The 25,052-nt window shown below is 34.8% G+C and overlaps 1 protein-coding gene across 1 annotated transcript in view; it reads right to left on the bottom strand.

The window, feature by feature from the left end:
- The window catches only part of VWA3B (von Willebrand factor A domain containing 3B), a 65,803-nt gene that overhangs the window by 5,487 nt on the left and 35,264 nt on the right, over positions 1–25,052 (bottom strand). Inside the window, exons 14-25 of the mRNA XM_049834548.1 lie at positions 24,780–24,962; positions 23,238–23,365; positions 21,569–21,744; positions 20,731–20,895; positions 19,591–19,630; positions 19,315–19,471; positions 14,877–14,995; positions 12,019–12,069; positions 9,704–9,923; positions 2,655–2,775; positions 1,729–1,853; positions 420–557 (exon numbers count right to left, since the gene is read on the bottom strand). Coding sequence (XP_049690505.1) covers positions 420–557; positions 1,729–1,853; positions 2,655–2,775; positions 9,704–9,923; positions 12,019–12,069; positions 14,877–14,995; positions 19,315–19,471; positions 19,591–19,630; positions 20,731–20,895; positions 21,569–21,744; positions 23,238–23,365; positions 24,780–24,962 — 1,623 coding nt within the window. The remainder of the gene's footprint in view (positions 1–419; positions 558–1,728; positions 1,854–2,654; positions 2,776–9,703; positions 9,924–12,018; positions 12,070–14,876; positions 14,996–19,314; positions 19,472–19,590; positions 19,631–20,730; positions 20,896–21,568; positions 21,745–23,237; positions 23,366–24,779; positions 24,963–25,052) is intronic.

Below are 25,052 nucleotides of genomic sequence, written 5' to 3'. Positions count from 1 at the left end.
CAAGTGCAAAGTACGTTTTCTTAATATGCAGTATGAAAAATGCAGTAAAATTATCATAATGGCTTACAAACAAACAAACAAACATACATAATGAAATGGATTGAAGACTATACTGACTGTGATAAAACTCCCTATGTTTCTCATTTTAGCAGCATGGAGCTTGTGAAAGCCACCAAATGGATTATAGAGGAAAGAAGAGAATATGATAAAAGAATAAATTATCCTACAGAATTTCTTGGTTCATGTCTATTATATAAGCTCTTCACTGAGCCCTGAAATCTGATTTGTTTTGGTTAGCTGGAGACAGGGATTGGGACAGTGAGCTCATTAGCCTGGAAAATTGTATCTATCTGCCTCATCAAAAATAGAACAATGGTAATACCGTTGCCAAATTGGTATCATCTTCTAGGTTTACTTACCTTCCTGTTGTTGAACATCAGAACTGTGTAGAGTTTGTCACCTGTTTCCTCCCTCTTTGGTGTTGCTATGACAATGGCAGGGACATAATATTCATTTCCTATCTGTATCCCAGTCCTGGCAAACACATAGTCTCCAACCTGCACATCAGGAAAGCAATGGTTTGCAAGAACCATGTAACTTGTGAGTTTTACAAGACATAAAAGGTAAATACTAAGATATTTTTACATTAATCATCATTCTAACACATTCCCATGCTTTAACATGGATCTTTAAAAGAAAAGAAGAACAAATTGGCCCTTGCATGTACCAATCACTCACAATTTCCACTGAATCAGGGAGAGGACACAAAGCAAAAATAAAGGACAGAGCCCTACTAAATGTACCAGGGCTCAACTAGCAAGTCAAACTGAATTAGGATACTCTTACAACTGTTCATTCCCATGGACTTTGCTCAAAATTATATGTTTTTAATGAGCTTTTAAAGCAAACTTGGAAAACTTAAGAGAATTCCATATGTAACTGACTTACACAAAACAATTTTAAAAATTAACACAGAAGTCGGAACTTTCTATCAAATTCCACAGATCTTCTCTAGAGTTGGATGTTCCCCTTACAGAATACCAGGATCTACCAGATCAGGATTTGCCTTCATTTTAAACAGAAAAAAAGTCATGTGTCTAGTTTTAAGTGTAACAAAGCAGTTATAAAAAATGCTTCTTGTATTCAAAACAGCTGTATCCATTCTGTATCCTTTCTGTAGCCATCATCCCTCTCGTGTAAAATAAGAATCACCTGGAAAAAAAACTGATTGCAGACAGTCAGCTGAAAAGTTTTAAATAAAACCAGAAATGTAATAAGAATTTTTTTCTCCATTACTGTTATTTGCCTTAGTAAAAGGTTATCTGCTGGATTTAAAACATGCTGTGAAAAACAAATGGTTATAACCTGCTGTACATCACATTGTGTATAAAAGGCTCTCCTTGATTCATAATCTATGTGCTAGGAAACAGTCTGCTGGTAAATAGCTCACCTTTCTTCCATAGGTGGGCAAATATTCATGTTTTATAAAGAAAAGAAAAAAGAATGCTAATAATCAAAGGAATAGGACTGCAAAGAAAATGAGCTCCAAACAAATGAAAAATAGCATGTTGAAAATAGCATGATATTACTGTAACTAAAAACTCTTCTTTGAAATAAATAGATGTATTTTAAAGATTAAAAAAACCCCTGTCCTTTATTCTATGTGTGACCAAATGAACAAAATTAAGAACACATATTTGCTGTCATTAAAAAAATACAGTTTTTCACCTGTAGATGTGGGCATGGCATAGCACCTCCCACAGGTATAGTGAACTTCACAGGTACAGTCCAGATCTCCCCATTGCTGAAGTCAACAAGTGCACAGGTAGAACTGATACTCTTTATCACAGTTCCTGAAAAACAACACAATAAAATATTCAAATTATTTGTCTTTTACCCCTTGTGGAAATTTTTTTAAAATCCTATAGGCTGTCACACATCATTGACATCAAACATGTCTATACTATACATTCTTCATTTTCATTTAGCTAGGGTAAGCTGTGCTAGGGCAATAGAGAAATTTGTACCTAAAAAACCATACAGGTTTAGTAACGATTCTTAATAATGCCATAAAAATAAAATAAAGAATAATTTTCAAGCCCAGGTCTGAAATCTGTAAGCTCATCAGGTGGATGATTGTTGACATAATGAAACTATTACCACAGTTTAAAAAAAGCAATTAAAAAAACCAAGTAATGGTAACACAAAGATAAACACACACACACACTATTTTTTATGCAATAACAGAACACAATTTTACCTACTAATCATTCTGGCTCAAAACTCAACAAAAAGGCAGAAACATTTAGTGAATTCTTTGAACACACAGAGAAGCTTCGCTTTTGCCAAACACTCAACAGCAACATTCAAGGGAGACATCAAAGAGAGATAAGTTGATACTCTTGGATACTTAGTACTTAATAGGAATTCCTTCCATACTCTTCTTATATAAATGTATCATTGCTTTCTAACTTTACAAAATGTATGTCTTTTTATAAATGTATATATGTGCACACACAAGATACATATTCATTTTTCATGAGTATGCAGATGTAATATTTAATCTGATTAAGATAGAAGTAGCTAATTTTGACCAAAACTAATGTTTTATCAGCATTAAGAAACTCTAAAAAATATTTAAAATGTGGTTATACCTGGATAATAAAATCCTGTGACGTCAGATCTTGCAATCACCTTTTGGCTTTTGTGAGTCAAAAATACTTGGCCTTTTTGTTTTTTCTTGGACTTTGACTTCACAGTTTCTTCTTCAAGTCTCTGTAATTTGATACAATTATTTTTTCCACAACAGCTAAGCCTGTCAGCCTCAATCTATCCTTTGTAATTAATTAAATTTTTAGGCAATGTAATGTTATGACCTCTGCAGATAATTCACAGTAAACTGGAATTATTTTAAACATTCAAAATAGTTATAAACAAAGGAAGCAATGTTACAGAAAGTACTCATGGATAAGATCATCTAGGAGTTTTCACTATAAAATCCTGTTTTACATGGTCATAACAATACCTATATTTTTGAGTGCTCAGGCAGAAATTTACTTTGATGAATTATGGCTCTGGCTGCCATTTTCCTAGAAAAAAATGTTACAAAGTTGTACAATTCATATTCAAGCATGAGGTAAGGGAAAATCAACTGGTTTTGCAGAATAATTGAATCTGCTATACACATTCATTTTGTCCAGATATGTGAGTGTTCACAATAATCTTACTTTCATTAAAAGTACCTCACTGTATGGAATGACTGATTTTAAAAAAAATAAATAATCAAATATAGAATAAAAAAAAATTTTAAAAAATCTTGCAGTGTCTGGTAAAAAAAGTTTATTTCCAAACTATAAAATAAAAATTAAATTTTTCATCAGTTTTAAAACATTCCAGCTTAGCAAAATACTATACTACATTTTCCAGAGCTGCCACCGTCCATCATTCTGCCCTGCTAGTTTGGGTTCTTCATACACTAGTTCTCCTCTTTGGGGGGTAGCTCCCCAGACTACAGCTCCTGCAATGTTCCACAGCCACAGAGGACACTGGAGCTTACTGCTGAATTGCTCATAAATAAGCCTGGGGGACCACGTACCGGGATGGTGAAAATAGAAACACCAGTGGGGCTCTCTGTCTGTGGGCTGAGTCAACTCCTAGTTGGAAGTCGGTGACTGCAATTAGGAGTAACTGAATGACGAATGCAAAAAACACAATGGATCTCACACAACAACTGAGGCAGGGGGCTCTGGTAAACACAGTATATGAAAAATAGTCAAAGACTCACAAATCTCAAGGGGTCTATGTAAAAATATACTGTCAGGCTTTCCAAGTTTGTGCATACTTGAATTTATAGTCACCATATTCCTTTACCTTAAAGCCTTTTATATCTCACATTAACATTTTATGGAGTCTCAGTGTTATTTGCCTTTAAAGTAAATCATGTTCTTGAATCCCTTTTTCTTCTAGAAGAAAAAATTTCTTCCCATTTAGGGCACATCTCTTACAGGAAGTTTTGAGACGATCAGAGTATTATGTAGATATGTCAGAATGTGAAAGAACACTTTACATTTTGCTTTCCTGAGAAAATTAAGAAAACTGATGATATAAGAATATTTTCTTTCTAATATTGAAAAGTTCCTAATCCCAGTATTTTTATAAGTACATTTTAATAATCCTCAAGAATAACACTGTAATTTATATTTACTACAACAATCGCAAATTAATTCTTGAAAAACTCTATTATTTTGTCCATACTGCTCACAATAATGTTTCTAAATACAAATTGTAAGCAAGTGCAAAGTTAAATAATTCAGCTTCCCCATTAATTTTTAAAACACATATTTATTAGCCTAGCTAGTAAACAATTTGCAAGTATCCATCACTTATACAGTTCCTTTGAATCATAAAACCACAAGCTTGAAATCTCAAACTTTTCCACAGACCTACACACTGTTCTGAAAAACAACCGTAACTCACAAGCTTCTAAAACCTCTGCTTGCTAGGGTGTGTACGACCTGCTTCCTTGCCTGATTAAATTTTTCTTCCTAAAAAGATATATTTGATTTTGATACTTGATTTTCCGTAACAGTCAATAATGACAGAAAAGCTGGGAATAACTTTGACTAAATTGTTTGTTCTCAGTTTCACTGTAACGATCACAAACTCTTTTTTCCAATCTCCCATACAAAAATCACAAACAATCCCCCCCCCAAAAAAAGTCCTAAAAATAAGCAAAACATACACACAAAAAGGCAAAGAGATATTTCAAAGAGGAGAAATGTGGTGTTTTTCTAGTTTATTCTTTACTGCTACAGAATATAAATTATATCAACAGTTCTGTTTTTCAAACTCAGTCTAAATCAGAGGCTCTTTACAGCACTCAACTGACTGCTTGAAGTACAACCTAACAAAGGCTGATTTGGGTGCAAAGACTTCCAGCTCCACAGACACAAAAAGGTATTTGGGTAAACCATTTACTTAATTCCTCAGGCTCCAAAGGGACAGCTGCTGCTGAATATTTATTATCAGCTAATTTGTAATGCTTGACTAATAACTTGGGCAACTTCCAGCACTCGCATCAATCCAAATACTAAAGATTGCACAGGCATCCACAATGAGGACGCCGAGTCCTGCAAAATTCAGGTGGCTCAGAAATACTAAATTCAAATCCATCTGTCCTTCATCTCACACAGCATTTAGGTGTTCAGCGCACTTGACCCAGACAGTGTCAGAGTGCCCATTTCTGGGCTATCATTCTCCAGTATTTTTATTACAAAAGAGCCCCATCTGATTCTCAGGGATTTTCACCCTGTTTAGCTCTGCTTCCACTGAAGGCAAAGCATTAAACCATGAGGTGAAGGAGAGTTTGTTTACCTCTGCCAATACCTGCTACATTTTTAAATTCCCTTTCAAAGAGATTAGTTTTTGCACTTTCCTACTATAACTGAGAATGGATAGGAAGACTATCCACAGATCTCCATGTATCTTGGCTCTAACTTTGGCTTTTCACAATCCTGACACCTCTAGAGCCAAGCAGCCACTGCTTTTCCCAGGCTGTCAGTGGCAACAAGCCCATTGTGTGTAGACCACAGTCCATTTTTATGAAAGAACCTAACTTTTTGTAGCTACATGCTGTCTGTCCAGCAGGTTACTTCACTGATGACAATGGAAAAATTGACATTTCTAGGTAGTTATAACTTTTTTCTTGTTGCACTATTTGGGATGCTTGTTTTCCCTTGTGTCCCTAAAGAGATACAAGAACAAAGGCAGGGGCCTAAACAGGCCAAGTTGTTTAGGAAACATGAATGCAAAAAAAGGTATCAACAGACAACAATTAGTAATCCTTAAACAGTGAGGAAGAATGAGGAGTGTAAGAAATAGGACAACAGGAAATAGAAGAAACTGCCAAGTGAGATCCAGAATTTCCATTTTTGTAAAGAGTCAAGTCTCAGCTATAAATATTTTGTTAGGAATAATTAAATCAATTGTCTATGAAACATATTTTTCAGAAAGAACAGACTCAGTGAGTCACTAGAGGTCCCTTTCCACCCAAATAAACATGCTTTACAAAACACATTATGCCTATTAACTATTTTAAGTTATTTTTAATCACATAGTGACCATTCAGTAGGGTTACAAACAAGCGTAAGCCTTGCACGTTCGAGCTTATCCTAAGGGGAAACACAGTACTTTTAATAGTATATTCTTAATGAGAGTTAATCCTTAGCAATGAATGCAGCTTTATTTCTCTGCAGAATCGGAAGTCCATTCATATGCAGAAACAGAAATATTTAGTATGAGAGGAAATGTTCTCCATCACTATTAAAGTCCTGATTATAACAGTGGGGAAAAAAATACTTTACATGAAAATGTTACGGCCATTAACAGAATGCACAAAACTGTCCTGGAAGCTATCATGCTTGGAGAACAGTAACATCATGATCCCAGTAGACCTGAGGTTGTCTAATGAGAAGTGGGTAGGGGACCCTGAACAATTCCTTTTACTAGGTGACATCATATTGCAAACAGCTTTAAAATTCAGTGAGGAAAAAAAAAAAAAATCATAAGAAATGATGGCTGACTGTTATGCCTGACAAGTTCAAAATAGAAAACAGATACCATATTTTAAGTCAAAGCAGTTACTTATTAGGAAAAAAAAAAAAAGTAAATGGTACATTCCTCATTTTTAATATCTTTAGATGAAAGCTGAGTGCCAGCCTGAAGAGAAAGATTTTTGTCAAGCCATGCTTTAATCTGTACAGCAAAAGGAACTGAGTAAAATGAGTAAAATACAGTCTACAACTAGCCCTCCAATTAGGTAATCATCAACGTTCAGTGTTTTATATTTTGCCTGATAAAAACAAAATGTATTTGCTCATTTCCCAAAGCATTTACTTCTTGCGTCACTATATGTCTTCGGTCATCTCATGGCCCTGTGCAGATGGTTGTCTACTTCATCCTCCTCCAATAAGGCACTGGCATACCCTACCTTTCACAGATAAGTGCAAACATAGCAGCCTGAGCACAACTCCCAGAGAAGGTCAGAGAACAGAGGGAGGATAACCAGACCATTAATTCAGTTGTGGGCTTAAACGGAAAGCTCTCATAGCAAGGACATCCAAAAAGGATTACTAATTCTTTTAAGAGGTTGTGTAGGTAATTATGAACCCTTAAATGCTAGAAACTAAGGGGTTTTATTTTGAATTTAGAGGAAAAAAAAAATAGCAGGAAATTTAAAAGTCTGCTTTGTTGAGTAAACCTCCAGGATAATTGTGATTTTTCTACCATCTCACAATGACAATTTTCATTTAGTGCCATATCAACTATTTCCTTGCTGTAATGTATTTCAGCTGGCAGTTTATTTTTTTACACCCATTTTGTAGACAGACATCACAGTTGGAAAAATCCCTGACAGCATTTTCAAAAGGCTCCCCATTTTTTTCTGGTTTTTTTCACTGTTTTTTTCACCACCTAAAGAGAACTGTAATTACATCTACGTTTCTGTCTCTCACTCTTAAAGCCTTTCAGTTGCAGATTAGCAATTACTGAACATGGTGCTCTGATTAGGCTCCTAAAGCAGGTTGACTCAGGATAAGTGATTGCACAATGTTAATCACATCATGTCTGAGAGCACACATTGGTTGTTTCAAGGCAACAGTAAAAATACAGTCAGCAAATGAAACATGACCAAGTTTCTGCTGCTCTTGTATTGGGGCATTATATGGCAGAGGTAAAATCAATAATCAAAATCGCTGTAGTAGCAATGTAATATTTTCAGAGTAATGTAAAATGAATCAAGATCATCTGCTTTTTGAAGACATTAAAATGGTTTCAAAAGTACAGTCTTAATGAAAAAAAAATCTTAAAACCTACAGAAACCTGAATGTGATCCTTTCCATAATGACTTAATTTCATACATGGTCTATGCTATCATAATACATTCTATTCCATTTAATGCAAATAATTTTTTATAACTTATGTCATAGTATGGAAAGATTTTTGGTATACTCTGGTAAGCAGAGAATATGGATACCTGGCATAATTTACAGTTGTAAATTCCAATTGTACATTCCCATTCATAGCTGAGAACCCACAGTATATGTTTGAACTGTGCTCATTCGAGTTTCACTTAGCTTACCTCTTCAAATTGATGTATGTATGTGTGCATATATATACATATTTATATACATATACATGCATATATCAGGGCAAAAAAGAACTACTATGATCACTTGACTATGCTTCCTACATAATACAAAGCCTAGGACTTTCCTCAGCATTCCCTGCAACTAGGCCAACTCCACCTTCAAGTTCAGTTAAAGAGCAGTTTCCCTCACTCAATGATATAAAACAATGAACAGGAAAAGGAATATATTAATATATGAGCTTTATGATTAATTCTCTATTGTGCTTATCCTCTATTAGAACATAGAGGTTTGAGAATAGATTTTCTTTCTTATTAATTTCCCAGAGAGCTTATTTTAATATTATCATAGTACTACCCTACCTAAACAGCAGTACTACAGAGGCAGCAGCACTCCCAGTGAAGCACTGTTTGATGAAGCTTTTAGATGGAAAAACTTGAAACTGAATAAGAGAAATTGTTTGGTTTTTTCAGAGGTAAGTACTTTGAATTTCAAAGAATCAATAGTGTATACAGAAATCTTTCCACTGGGGAAGATTAAATCACTTTTTAAAACATAGAAGTCTGTTTTTCATTTCCCTGAGAATTCATACTCATATGTTGAAGGTAAAACCATTAAGGTAGAATCAATTCATTTTCAAGAATGTTCTGAAAGAGTGAAAATAATCATAGAAGAATACAACATTGTAACCTAAGATATGTTTTCTGACCACAGAAAGAGCTAAACTGAAAAAACATATTCTCTCTTCCAATAGGGCAGCCTAATATAACTCACTAGCCTTATTTTTGTACTTATTGCTTCATATATTTCCATATGCATTTCATTAACCCTCTCAATAGTGTTCCAAATAAAATCAGAGGTTCATCTGGGGGACATATATATATATATATCGATCAAAAGTCACAAACTTCAGTTTCAGAGTAGCTAGACTACTTTCTGCTACTGTATTAAGGGAGTGGAGAGAGCACTCTGGCCCACCAAAAGTAGGTGTTCACTTCAGGATGAGCTCCATATGCCACTGACTCCATTCACAACACTGTGAGATTAGCTATCAGTTCATGTATGCCTACATTTTATGGACAGCTAAATTTTAGTGTCTGAATATGAAGTTAAATGCCACCTGTTCTCTCCATCTTTTTGCTTACAAGAAAGATGCCATGGAAGATTACAGTGAATTACTCCAACATTACAAGATCTTTTAGTCCTGTTTATCAGATATTAACCCAACCACAAATCTTATATCATAATTGCCTTTAATATATCCTTCTTTCATATATATCTCTGCTGTCTTTGCAGAGGAGATAAAGATACTTTGCTCAGATTTGTTTCTAAGAGGCTCGATTTCTGTGACACTGTCAGCTTCAGAACTTCTGCTTCCCTGGTACTTCAAAAAAGTCATGGAAAGATTGCTCCCTTTTTAACTACCTTCTTTTCTCTATCCATTTATATAGCATCATGCTAAATGACTACTTTATCAGCTCTAATCATGGAACAAAATTATTCCAGAAGCACATACTGAAGAGGAATATCGGGGGGGGGAATCCCTTCCAACCTATTACCTTTTTATTGTTCCTTATGTGTGATTCTGAGCTTTTTTTGGTTTCCTTTTTGACAGCTTCCTGAAGATCAGAGGCTTGTTGTATATATGTTAATGCTGCCAGTATTTCATCTTCTAACAATATTACATCTTCATAGGAAATTGGCCACCCCAAATTCTCTAAAGCCTCCAGCAAAGCTTCTCTATGCTGCATATATTGGACTGGCCCATCCTTTTTAAATCTAAAAAAAAAAAAAAAAAAATTTTAAAAAAATTAGTAATCACAAGTAGGAAAAAATTTAATTTTGGCAGTACTTTACAAATAGAATCACAAAGCATAAAGTTCTTGTGTTTCATCCAGCTGCTATTGTTTAGTCAAACAATCACATCTGGCTTAACCATATCTCATAGAAAAACATCTACAGAGCAATTCAAGTGGCTGAGCATAGATGTCTGGTGCCATTTTATATGTTCTAGAATATGTGAGGCATCAGTAAAGAACTTGCAGATATGAGTTAGAAAGTATGGAAATCCCTGGCCCTTCTAGAGCAGCAGATAGGATGAAGTGGCAAGCATCTAGACAATCTAAAATGGCACCAGACACCTACTAAGTCCTGATTTGCCACATCAGTCTTGACTGATCACATAAAAAAGAGATAATCTCCTGCTGTTTATTCCTGTCAGTCCTGTGCTGCTCAATTTCACTCAGTGATCAGGAGTTTGCTTCTATCCGTGGCTCAGATTATGTCAATGTCCACTAAAGAGCCAGTTTGAAACTACACACTGAAGGTACTTATAAACCAAAAGGTGAATTAGATACAGTCATCTTATTGATAAAAACCAAAGAAACTGAACCCTCCAAAATCCAGAACAGGTAGAATTCTTTACAACTCCAATTGGAAGTAACATACTTCTTTTAAGTACTGAAAAAGTAGCTGTTCTTTACAGTTTTGCCAACATTTAAAAAAACATGAAACCTAGAACTGGGGAGAATACTTGTCTGTCTTACCAATACATACAACCGATTTGATGCCTACCACATTGCCCTACTTTTTGTCACTGCTTATCTCTCTACTCCTCTAGGAACTGCTTTGTATTGAAATTAACCTGAGCAGTATATTTACCTAGATTTTGTTCTCTATTACTTGAATCCATTACTAATTTATAATCAATGTCAAGCTAACTTACCTCCTGAGTTCGATCTCTCAACCATTTTGAACACAAGCACAATATTACCACTTCTCTAGTAAATTTGAATTTCTGGTACCTGAGATAATACATACTAGGGAACCAGAAAGCTCCTCAACCAATTATTTCAGGACTCCTGTGACTATGTTAGTAGACTTTGTTTATTACTCTCTCGTTCCAGGTTACTTATTTTAAAAGTATGTTGTCATCTTTTTGTAATACATGAACATGATGATTCAAATTGTAAATTTAGAAGAGAAATAGATAAAATATTTCAATTTATATGCACCAATATTAACAATTTTAATATGCTCCTCTAGCAACAGACTGTACAATTGCTAGGACTTTTTTTCCTTATATACATAATTGGCCATACATAACCAACAATAAAATACTTTGGATACCACTCTGTCAAATTTCTATGCTCTACAACTTGTTGTCTACAAACAGACATCTATTTCCTTTTTTTTATTTATATGCTGTTCTTCTGTTCAACAGCCTTTACTTCCTCTCTGCACCAGAATGGGCTTTTAGTTCTTACTGATGACAGAACTGTGTATTTTTTGCTCGCTAGCTTAAGTCTTCTTAAAAGCATTCTAGTTTTAATTCCCATTTTTCTGCCTAGAAGTATTTCATGCCCATTCAGTTTTCATTAATTTATCTTTACTTTATTCTCTGAAGTAAACAGATGCTAACTTCACTGACCCCAGTCTTGTTTATACAGTCACTAGTTTTCTAAATCAATATACAGAAATAAGCTAGTTAAAGTAGTACAAACTTGCAATGTGATATACAGTTCCAGCACATGCTGTAAAGTTGCTTATTATACCTTTACAAACCAGCTACTGAAGTGGTCTTTACTGGAAGAGAGATTTACCTTGATGCCAAAGGCAATGACATGCTGCCCTCCCAAGGCCCTGCCACTTGACACTCGTTAAGAACAGACCAGCACCATTCAAATGGAATGCAAGCCCTTTCCTTTAAAAATAATCAGCACTGCAAGAAGGAGGTCCAGAATTTAATATTACTCCATATCACATACACATTTTTGAAAGTAAGGCTGGTTACAGAAATAGCAATTAAAAAGTATCAAATATTTATGACCAGCCTTTCAGAGATAAGTTAGAAAACCAAAAGGTAATAGCTTACTTGTCTCTTTCCTCCTGAGATAGTGCTCTCCAAATAACTAGGTTTAGGTGCCTATTAAGAAAGCAAAGCAGTTTTTGAGGGAATGCAGTTCCTTGTGCATCTGATCATCTCAAATCTAGCAAATAAACACAGTTTCTTAAGATATCTGCACTGATTTGTATTCCAAGAGCACTGTATCATCAAATTGTATCCTTATCATTCAGCTATGAAATTATCAACTGCAAGAGAAGATGGGAAAACAGCATCTTCCACCAAGCAGCAGCATGACTATTTCAGGGTCATAGAAGGATTAATGGCAATCACTGCTGTTTCCTGCCAGGATTTTCTATAGGTGGTCCTCTTCAGCACCAGCAAGCTAAATCAAATAATGAAACTGATTAAATGCCAGTTAAGCTAAGCACAGTTCCTCCAATTAAACAGTTTCAGCAAACTGTAGCCTGAAGACTGGAGAGCAATGCTGCTTTTTTTTTTTTCATGCTACGATAAACCCTCAGTTGTGCCATTCAGATTTCTACTTCATTAAACTCTGGCTGTGAAGAAAAACTACTGACAGGAAAACAGAAGTGATTATCCCAAAGCAATGCAGTTCTGAGATCTTGTAAAAGCACCCCTAAACTTTCTGCTTCTGCTTTTTAGACATAAATTATAAAGTCTTATTAGGTCATCTAACTTACAGTTTTCTCTATTAACATCTCAAACAATTAAGCCATCACTCAATTACCTCATTTCATACTATAGAAATAAACCTTTACTGGTGATCCTAATTGCTGTAATTCTAGAAAAATTTCCAAACTTCCTTTGGAAATACAAGAACAAATTCATTGTTAGGAAAAACTGTAACCATTAGACTTTTAACAGTCTTGACAGATCTACTGGTGCTTGTATAAAAAAGCTCATTATCACCAGATTTTGAATATTAATTTTATGATGATTCATTTTATCTACTACCCCAGCATTTTTAGAATGTAAATCACTTAATTCATTCACAATCTGCAGTTTCAGTATGCTTCACTTTCATACTTTTAAATGTGCACACTCACAACTAACTCATTTGTAAAAGCTTCTGGCTATACAAGATCATACACATTTTGAAGCTTCCAACATTTTTCTCCTTTGATACTGGATATTCTCTTTGTCAGAGCAAAAAAATTCTGCCCTCGCCACTTTTTTCCTGTCTAAATCTGATGCTAAGGTCAATCTACATATGGGGAAGATATTGCCATGCTTGCTTCTGTTCTTGAAACATTCATGCCCTGATGTATTGTCTCATCCATAGATGTCAGAATAAATTTGTGACCAATCACTATTCACAAAGCTGAACGGCAGCCTTTGCAAATTCAATTACTGGAAAAGTACTGTGAAATTTAGAGCAAAATAAATTTGACTGGGTTGCTGTTTCACATGTAGAGGAAAAGCAATGAGAACTCTTTTTTTTTTTGCATTGTCAATTTTAAGGATCTTTAGGCAGATTTCTCTTCTATACATCTTTTTCACAGAAGTAGGAAACTCAATCCTACTATTGTAAATTCACTGATTCATTGAACTCCATGGGTAAACATAAAAAACAGCACTTCCATTCACCAAAGTTTTAAGTAGACTGCGAAAATGCTGTCAGTAGAAGATCATCAGAGTTTAACAAGAAAACACTTTTCTTTCCCTCAAATTGAAGTCAATAAAAGTAAAATATTCAATAGTATGGCACGGCAATGAAAAACTTGAACTTTTTTCAGAAGTCACCATCAAAAATACACCACTTGAACCTTCTATCAAAATGAGTGACAAATCCAGATTTCTATGAGTTCTTTATCAACCTGATAATAATAGTATTGTCTCAGTGACAGAGCACACAAAAACAATGGATTTTTATTCACTGAACTCCATTAATATTAGACATAGCAAGCAGCATTTGGAAATTAGAATTCTTGATTTTTACCACAAAAGATGGATACATTTAGAAAGAGGAAATGGGAATGAAAAACAGAGCTATATACATGCTTTAAGAAGAACTGGTGTGATCATAGCACTACAGAGGGAAAAAAAAACTTAAAGGGCCTCAGTGGAATTCATCAAAAACCAAAACCTAAACACTGGTCAACAAGGGTTTTTTGGTCATATAAAATAATTACATCTGTAAATGTTAGTAGAATACATCCTGAAAAAGATATCTTATTTATTAAAACAATTCTAGACAAAGCTCTCATAAGCGTACTGAATGATATTAGCAGTCAAATAATTGCATTACTCCAAAAAAATGCACAGAAGTTAGATCAAGGAAAGAAATAGCTTAGAGATCTAATGTCCTTGTCCTGTTTACTTCTGATGTGCTTTTATGAACATTTAATTAATAAGCACAACACATATGTCTCAAAAGAAAAAAAAATTTGTCAGTGTCTTATACATGCCTCAGTTACATTCTTGCATCCATAATTAGGTGCTAGGCAGCTGGCAGCAAAAAGCAGGCCACTAATTTAAATGTCAGCCTATGGATTTAGGAATCTAAAAGTCTGGCTAGCATGTTATGTTTAGGGGAGATTCCTCCCCAGGGCTGATGTCTTTCAGGTTTATTCCCAGAAAGTAAAAGATTTTTTTTTTTTTTTTTTGTCATTGAACCAACATAATATGAGCAACATATTATTTATTATCTCCTTGCCTATTATCTGTTTTTTTCATTCTGTTTTTTTTTTTTTTCTTTTTTTTAAGAAAATAAACATTTCTCCAACAGGTTGATGGCAGATTAAAGTGTGTCAACATGCAGAATTACCAATATTGGGCAAAGAATGTGTGAGCAAATACCCACTACATAAGACAAATCTGAATTTAAACTGCAAACATGATAAATTTCTGATGAGAAGACTTGCCTTTCATAGGATTTAATTGCTTGTTCCAGCTTCTCTTTATAGGCATCAAGATTCACCACCTGAGGATTAATTAGTGTGATCCACTTCTTGTCGTTGCTAACATGTGCCAACGGTAATATCTATTATACAATAAAAGACAAAGACTTCATTTATCATACAACTTCTCCTCTACCAGAATAACTGAATGCCCATGAGTCCATGTCCAAGGATCAGAGCAGCCAGAAGGTACACTGGAAGGCTGCAGAAAGATCTGAGCACCCAAAGAAGTGTCAGAATTAAGACATGGTTTCCAGCTTGTTAATAAAATCCTCTGAAATGATACAATCCCTTTATGCAGAAGTTGCAAATTAAGATTCCTAACTAGTAGTTAATTCTAACTAAATCAGTACTGTCAAGCAACTCACTCTAATAATGGAAGGGTAGGTCAGAAGGGAGACAAGCATGTCTAGATCATGACCATATTCCAGATTGTATTGCCTTAAAACAACACTCTTATACTTATTAGCATCTAATTCTAGCATACAGGTGTGATAGTTACTTACTTAAGTGTATTTAATACTTTTATTCTGAAGGAACATATTTTCTAAGGAATTAGAGTACTAAAGAGGGAGAGAGACATTTTTCACCATCACACTGATCACCAAAGAGTGAACAAGGTAGATACTGCTCACTGAAACTAGTCTTAATTATCCACAAGAAGGTTTAGAAGCCTAACTAGGTTGGTCAAAATCAGGAACTTCAATACCTTTCAAATCTTGTAATACAGCATCTACGCAAGTCAACTTCATTATAAAATAGAAAGTCATACACTTAAAAGTAGATCTTCAAAAGGCAGAGAAAAGGGTAGGAAAAGATGATAGGAGGAAAGGTGCCTTCCCATTTCTCAGTCCAAAGTCCCACCATTCTTCAGCTCTTAAATTACTCAGCAGTTTCTACAAGAAAAGCTATTTTATTATCAATGTCCTGATAATGATTATAAACAGAAAAAAAATCCAAGAAAGAAATGGAGAAGATGGAGAGTGTTACTATCCCCAAAACTGTCTTCAACACATATGGTTGAGTGGGAAGCCTTGCCAAGTGCCTGTCTGAGATCAGGATATAGATGACAAAAAGATGGATGAGGTTCAATTTAAATAAAACTAAAACCCCTGTTGGAGGAAAAAGGCAAGCAATCAGAAAATAAAACAATAAAAAGACTTCTTTAATTGAGAACATTTTTCAGTGATGTTTTATTTGTGTTTGAATCAACACAGCCTAGCTGGATTCACGATCACTGCTCTATGACCATTTTTTCCGGAGCAGCAGTCTGACTTCATATTCCCCTCTTTTTCTGAGGACATCTTTACTCTGATTAATAAATCTGTGTCACCTCAGTACCAGACCACATCAAAGCTCCTAATACTAAATTAATCTTAAGATCACTTAGAAGCTAAAGTTAATGGGAACATGTCAGTGAAGTATCTTGCCTGAGACAGATGAGGTAAATCTCTGCCCAGAACTGTGAGCCATGAAATCTAGCTGTCATTTCCAGGTGAAGTTTGAAATCTTAAAGGCAAGGAACTGAGAGTACCCCTCTTCCAGCTCCATACTGCCATGGTTGTTGTCTGCTATGTTACTCAAACCAAGTTAATAAAAGTTCAGCAGGGCTTCACCATGTAGAAGCCCTCTCCTACTTTCCATTACAAATTCCCAGAGTAACGCCAAATACAAACAGCATCATTTGAAAAATGAATATTTAATACAGTTTATAAAACACTTTCAATAGAATATGAGGGGCAGACAAACATAAACACATTATTCCAGTATTGAATAATGAAACCAGAATGGAATATGTTCTTAGCAAATAGTAAACTTGAAATATTATGCATACTTTGAGAGCAATGAAAACTGCTCATGAAGTCAAGTGAAATTTGACAGATTCAGCTGAAAGAAACCACAGGGAAGCTTTTTTAGTGCCAAAATGTTTTGTCATTTTCTAAATTAAATACTTAAACTTTCATATCAAAAGAATTCACTTGCTTCAAAATGTTTTTTATTTCAAAACCAGATTTTCAAATTTTTAAAGACAAAACCAAAGCACAATAACCCTAGGAAAAAATCTTTCTTATTTTAGACCAACAAAAGATGGGGTTTTTGGCTGAATCTGAACTTGATTCTTTTGAGCAAAGCATTCAGTCAAAACTCCATGACTTGCAAAGCTGTACTTAAGATACCACAGTCTGCAACAGATATTCACATGATTCTATAGGGAAGGTTTGCTCCAGAACTACCATAGTGTAATTTAGACAAGCCACCAAGCCATTTTTTTTCTGGATATGAATCTTATGGGGAGTTTAATGAATTAACCTCTTTGAAATAACTCAGAGGAAACTGATAGGTCACATAGAACTGAAAACAACAGGTCAGCCTCTTGTTAATGAACAGTTGTCTTAGAAACCTTTTGCTGCATCTCCAAGGTGAGAAAACTGCTCATAGTTACTTCACCATAACAGCTAGCAAAGGCCAAAAATAAATATTATACTATCCCCAGAAAAGCAAACAAGGATGTCTACATTCCATACCAAGAAAACAGATCTCAGAAGGAAGAAAGCAAAAATGTCTTTACATTTATTATCTTGAATGGAGTCTTCTGAAGTAGTGGAATAATCAAGATTCTTAATCAATTTGTTAATGTCTCCTATTGAAGCTATATGTCTAGTCTCAGAACCTATTTTCTGCTTTTCCTTGATACGCTGGCATGAAGCTTCAGGGAATGGGTTTCATTCACAAATTCTACTGATTCCACCTCATGTGCAGCCCCAAACTTTCTTTTCCTTTTTATACTCTGCTTCAGAGCCAGAAAAATCCATGCCTCTACACATAGAACAATAATTCTCCACTGCCTGGGAAACTGAGTGGCTCTATGCAACTAACGGGGATTAGCAGGTATGAAAAAGTGGTAAAAATGATATATTATCTTGTGTTTATATCCCTGAATCTAAAGAAAGCCCATGGATCACTGTTCAGATTCCGTACAGCAGCTGTTCATTCTAAGAACACTTAACAAAATTCAGCCATGAACTAGACTACCGTAAGCTCCCATGAACTGCCATTAAAAATTACCTGTACATAGCACTTGCTGAATCACAGTTTTGACTATTTTCAAAGATCATTGTTTTACAGAGTACTGTTTTTGCAAATAGCAGTTCAAATGCAGCTCAGGATTGTCTGAAAAGGATTCAAAGGGGTCTTCATTTAGAAACATGGAAGAAAGAGCTCTACAATTAGGCGTATTTGGAAGAAGATGGGAAAAGAAGTGACAGCTCAGAAATTAGATGTAAGAATTATGTGAAAATCACAGTGTGTTTTGTTTGATATTTCACTTAGAGTAGCTGGTTTTGTAGCTTTGTAATCATTGAATGTCTGGGTTTTTTTGAAAAATGGCTATTTTACATCTGAAATGTTAAAATATACATTTTTTAATGTTTTTGATACAAAAAGCCATCTTTTGATTGCATATTAAAAAAAAATCTCACACTTCAAAAAAATCCTTAAACATCTTAGTTTTGACTTGGTTTTACTAAAACAGAGCATCTGGGTTTGGTTCCACAGTCTTCATGCTATAGCAAAAATTCCCATTCCTAAATTTAAAAAACAAACATGAAAACTTTAAAATGTACAAATGTGCACATTTGTTATAAATATTTTACTTAGCTCTATATCACACCCTATTACAGAATGCTTGCTCACCCCTTATTTAAACAGGTGCTGTTTAGCTTTTTCTTTGAATATTGCCTAAAGAAACAGTCTTTATTAATTAAAACAAGCTGCAACATATTTGTAGGACTTTCATAGGATGCATCACACAAGAAGAATTAGAGCAACTTGCCACAAAATGGATTTCCTTTAAGTGGAATGGCAATTAGAGCTTCATGGTACACAATTCATTGTGATCTTTGCACAATCTAACAATTATCTACACCTATCAGAATTAAATTTTAATTCCTGAATTCCAATACCTTCAAAAGGTCTTAGCCAACACATGTAAACCTTGAGAATGCACAAATCCAGAAACTGTGCACATGCACAGTTTTCCAAATGACTTTATGGACCTAAAATACATACTCCAGTGAATTAATATGTATCAGCAGAGACTGTGGTGCTCAAGAAATTGCTGAACACCCAATGGCTGCACACTGCCATCAACTGGTAACTGTGAAAGAAAAATATATAGCTCTAAAACTTAAGCTTAAGTCTGCAAGAAATACTATTAACTATCAGTTTTATCTTCTTATTGATTCATGAATGAACATTCAGATATGCATTATATATTTAGTGCACATCAACCATCTACAATGAATACTAGAGAATGCAATTATGACATTTATGGAAATGAATTAAAAAATCCTTTTGAAAATAGTACCATGTTTTATGTTTCCTTTGAAACAGTGTGTTTTACCTCATCAAATGCTTTAGAAACTACATGCTTGTCCAGAACTGGGATGTATTTGATACCATGAGGGACAGTTGTAGGAGCTAAGGCATCCATGATGGTGAGTCGCCTGGCAACCAAGCCATGGGTCTTTAACCAAAGAGCTGAAGACATATCTAGAGAACTAGAAAAAAGAGACTATAATATGGAGCACAAGGTAGAAATACATTTGAGAAGTTTGAAACACTGAAGAAAAATACAAAATATGGGTTTTGTGATGTATCTATGTATGCACACACATACCGTTTAGATGTCCTTTTCACAGCTTTCTGCATTTTCAGATCTAAGATAAAACATTTGCATTTCATTATCTCTCAGTTTTTGTGCACACAGAAGTATACACAAATAAGCTGACATGGAATAGCATAATTTTTTTATTTGAGCCTACTAGCAGTGTCATAGAGACTACACAATAATGTCTGTTTCAGTTGCTAAATTAATCAATGAGAATTATGTTGCCTATGTTTCTTGGTGCTTGATCAATAGTGACAGTGCCTCATGAGCCCTAATTAATCAATGAAGAAATTTATAAAACAGGTGGGGAATAATTTAATTTAAAAAAAAAACCAAAACAAAAAAACCTTGTATGTTTTATTTCTTATGACCCAAAATGAAAGATTAACCACTTTATTCCCCAGTTCAAGATGTAATACCAAGTAGTATCACTAATGAGATGGTCAGGATTGGCCAATTTAAGGTATAGCACTATGAAAATCTGTATAACAAGTATATAAAGAACTAAAAATAAGATGCTGAAATGTAAAAAGTCAAACAACTTTAAGTATCATATGTGAGGTTTTAGAACATCTTAGAGGACCTATCATTAAGTTCAGAGTTGCATGAATTACTGAAAGAAATGAAAATCATCTGGATGTATATCCAAGTATTGAAAATACTTTTGTCTCTACATAGGTGTCTGTCCCAGAGAGCATGCTTTTTGCAGGTCTAAGCATATAAATAAAATGCAACCTCCTTGTACATTGGTACCACAGAATTAGAACCACCACTCTCAGCTTAAACCTCAACATTGAACATAACTACAAATTACTGTATCACAACAACAATCTATTACTGTATAACAAGATCTATTCATTCTGTTGATAAGAAGCAATGGTGATACTCCTTCAGCAGTCTAAGGCATAGCTGTATCACAGCTGTTGCATACTGTGGGCATAACTAAGCTGTTGTAAACCAAATAGTTTGGGCATTGGCAGGAGTCTGGCCGCAGCTGTAAGGCCCTTGTTACAATACCCTCCTGTGTGTCCAGCTCTCTGCATCTCTCCTGCGTTCCAGTCCTTTGTGCTCCAGGTCTGCACAGTTTTGCCTCAAACAAGGCGCCATTGGTTACAAATACAGCAGGAGAAAAGTTACCATCTTCCTCACCCACATCTTCCTGTTCTGTCAACTTGTCTTTGAAAATGGTTGTACATTTCACGCTCTTTTTGACAGAAAAACTCTTTTTTTCAGGAGATGTTCCTTCCTCTGGGCTTTCTTCCCTAGATTTCACACTATGGCTGAGGATTCGCAGCAGACTCGTCTTTGTTTGCTCTGTAGGTGTTGGAAGGGGAAGAAATGAAGAGCTAACTTACTGCTCAAATACATGCCTAGAATTTTTTAGTTCCTTTTTGGTATCCAGTCCCAATTTTTAAGGGACTGCCTACACAAGACCTCAAACACAGAATTACTTCAGCACTAATTTGTACTTTGTACTTTCCCAAGGATGAAGCTTTCTTTCACATCAGCTGGGTAAACTTGGTTTCAGACTGCATAAAAAGGATACTTCATAAAGAAAGAGTGTTACAGGTGTAGTAAGGAGAAATATTAGTGTAGGTAATGCTGTAAGTAGTGAAACATAGATCAACTATTCATTCTTGCCAATGATGTACTTATTTAGAATTAAAAGAGATAAGGGTTTAATATCTACTGTTAAAAAACTGTTTACAGAGCTTTCAAAACATTCCATCAAAATGTTTAATTCGTCATTGCGGGGCCTGTGATGAAGCTTAAATGAGCAGACAATAGTTTGTCTGTTTGGGTCAAATGATCAAGAGAGATGAAAATTAAAAATGAAGATAAGTTAGAATTTCAGAAAGATGATTATTTAAATCATCAAAAACTTCATTTGTTCCTACAATGAGGGGTGCTTTTTGCTATTTTTAACAGAATCTTTTCAAGTTAGTGAATAAATTCTGCTAACAATGACAGTTTATTTCAGTCTTACCTGCATATAATGCTTTCTTCCTTCGGGCTGGACTGTCAGCAGTGGTTTGCCAGATTTGCTGATGTGGTGTCAGTGCTGGCTCTTCTGAAGCACAGCATGGCCTACTGCTAAGAGTAGTACTCAGCTCTTCAACGTGTTTGGTTACAGAAGACACAGTGTGTGTACGCTTGTCATTCCTGCTTGTAAGTGACAAAAAGAAGAAACAAGCAAGAAATTACTTCAAACCTATAACACTGGTTTAAAAATCACTAAGCTGAAGTTTTGTGGTAATTTAAATACTTATTTCATATGCTTCTAACAGTGCAAAATATTTTTTCTATTATCCTAGTCTGCATTTCAAAGGGGAGTTCAAAGGAGGTTAAAATATTCTTAGCTTTTTAAACTATTTAAAAGTTGTTTCTTAGTCTGTTTAAAAGATGTTCATTACTTTTAAGGCAACACCCTCATATATTTTTAATGAGGTCAAAAAGTTCTTTAATAGCCACTTAGAATCCTGGGAGAAAGAGTAAACCTACCATCAGCAATGAAAATAACTGACACACACACACACACATATATATATATGCATATATGTACACACACATGTATATACACCTATGTCCCAGCATTAATAAAAAACAAAATATGAAAATTCTGAAATAAACACTTATATACCTTTTTATACTGGACATCCTACCTGCCCTTCTACACATATGAAATCATTCCGCAGCACTCTCCACTTTTAATTTATTGCACTTTATCTTTAATACCTTTATTTTAACTTACTGGTTTTAATAGATTTCTGTCTTAAAAATCTGATATTTTTTTTTATGTACTTTTTTCCTTATGTACTATTACTGCACAGATAAGTAAGGCACTGGGCAAGCTATTTTTTAATTAAGGCTGTGCTCCTGTAGAGATTACAGGTAACTTGATGTTTGAAGCTAGGTCTGTGTTTGTTCCCCAAACAGAAACTCTACAATCAGACATGCAGAAAACTTTTCCACAGTGGCTCAGGAGTCTGCCTTCAGTATGCTGTGGAAGGACCTCTTTTTGAACAGTCATTCTTGGCACTGTGAGTTTTTCAACATGTTTTTCAACTGATGCTGAACATGAAACTATTTTTAATTATGAGATTACTTACTTTTTGATAAAAAGCAGGATAAATAGGGCATGAATATGCAACCACAGATTGTAAAATCAAAAAAATGTGAAAAGAAGTAAGCTGAATTTCATTCATGGTGTTTGCAATCTTTTAAACAAATACATTTGTATGTAATTTATGTTTCAATCAGCATATCCGAATGAGTGGCAATTTAGTCATGAAGTACCAAGCCAGCTCTACCTATAGGACAGTAATTTCCATGAATTCTCTAGGTCAGAGGGAGCAACTCTACCGTGTGCTGGAGACAGAAAAATATTTCCATCTCTATGCTTTAATTATTCCTAATAATTTGAGACTATTGAGATATTTGAGATCACTTTATTTCAGGTATCACAACATTAGTGTATTTTTCCAGATTTTTCTTTTCCATTACTGTAACTGTTTAAAAAAAACAACCAAACAACCACCTTTCTTTTTAAAAGAGGAGAATGTCAGAGACTAAAAATGCAAGACAATGAAAAAAGAGAAATGTAACATATAGCTCCTATCCCTTATTAACATAATAGCTGTATGAGGACATCATACTTATTCTCTGGATCATTTTCTCCATTATAACAATCCATCATGAGACACTCAGCATGAAAGGTCTTCATTTTCTTCAGGTCTCTTTCTCCTTGTTCAATCTCTTTTTTCAAAAGACGTATGTCTTCATTCTAACATAAAGAAAATCAAATGTTTTATTACAATTACTCCTAAACATGTTTTATTTCTGAACTGAAGCTATGCAAGCTCTGATAATAATTTTTAATAATGACTCAGTAAGGACAGCTGCAAAATTTTGTATACTTTTGCAGGTAGTCTCTTGTGGTTGGCAATAGAGCCTTTCAAATTATTCTTCCTTTTTAGAAAAAGGACAAGCATTCCCTAACAAACCAGTTACCCCTTGAGATATGAACAGCCATATTTCTGAATAATGCAATGAGGTCAGTAGCTCCCCTCATTTAAGCAAGCAAGTAAATAAATAAAAAACAACATATGTATATTACAACTGTTGTCCTCTTATTCTACAGATCACAGCTGTATCACATACTGTCCCTGATAAATGGGAAGAAAAAGCCATACTCTTCAAGTAAACATTGGAACTGACTGGGAATCATTTGGACTATAGGAGGAAACAGGAAGGAAATTCCAACGATGATCCCTTTACAACTCCCACTGGGCCAGAAGTCTGGAAATGGACAACACAGTCTAACCGTCATCTTTCCAACATGCGTAGTGTCACACAGTCCACATCAGCGGAATCACAAAAAATGCCCAGTACACTCTCTGATATCTTTCAAGAGTTGGAGTATTTTCACATCTTCCTCCTAATCAGTGTATGCAAAGTTCTAACTGTCCTGCTACTGTCTTGTTCCTGGTTGTTCTCATTGTTCCACTACCACCATTTCCAAAATTTGTGGAACTAATTAACTGAGTGTTAACTTTAATTAAAAACAAGAATATGCTTTAAATGGGTGGTTTTGTTAGTCCATTGAGGAATTTCCTATTGGGGATTGTTAGATAGAGCTGCTTAGTCACACTTGACAGATCACTGCTATTGTATTCATTTTACTCATTATAGATCTCTCCCCAGTGGCTATTGTAGAGTGAATGTTTAGCAAAATTCATAGAATCATTCATTCACCATTATTCAAATTCAGCTCTGCATTCTCTTATTTATTAACAAGATACAAACCATGTTTCATTTTAAACAGCAACTTATTTCTGAGACAGCAGAGATCACATCTGTTTCTTCCAGAGCTGAATTTGGCTTATCTGGGTTTTTGTTTTTGGTTTTCGGGTTGGTTTGGGGGGGGAGGGGGGGGGGAGGTGTTTGGGTTTTTGGGGGGTTTTTGCAACAGTAACACTAGAAATGTACTTTGCATGACATTTGGGCTTTTTGTTGTTGTGGTCTAATAAAATTTCATAAGCAAAAAATGTCACACTCATTGCTTTCACATAACTTCAAATCTGACTAGGATTAATCCTCTTTTTTTAATAATCTATTGTAATATGAAATCACAATGTAAGTCATGTGGTTCCTCCAAGAGCATGAAGAAACAAACATATTTATTTTCAGATACTCACAACGATAAACTCTGCAGCATCAGGATCAGTCAAATAAATGTTGTAATAATGAAATCGTCCCTCTGTTTCAGTAGATAGTTCATACAAAAATTTATTAGCTTCCATATCTTCACAGTTGAAGGATACAGTATGGATGGGAATTTTACGATGAAGCTGGACTTGAGCCAAAATTGTTCGGGGGGGCTGAAGATAAATAAAAGTATATTGAATGTGGCATCTAGAAATGTATTTATCAAACCATGGAGAACTGGTAAGAATTTGATCAGTCATACT

The sequence above is a fragment of the Accipiter gentilis genome, chromosome 31 (assembly GCF_929443795.1).
Source record: "Accipiter gentilis chromosome 31, bAccGen1.1, whole genome shotgun sequence".
NCBI classification, from domain to species: domain Eukaryota; kingdom Metazoa; phylum Chordata; class Aves; order Accipitriformes; family Accipitridae; genus Astur; species Astur gentilis.
This window is presented reverse-complemented; position numbering and strand designations above follow the sequence as displayed.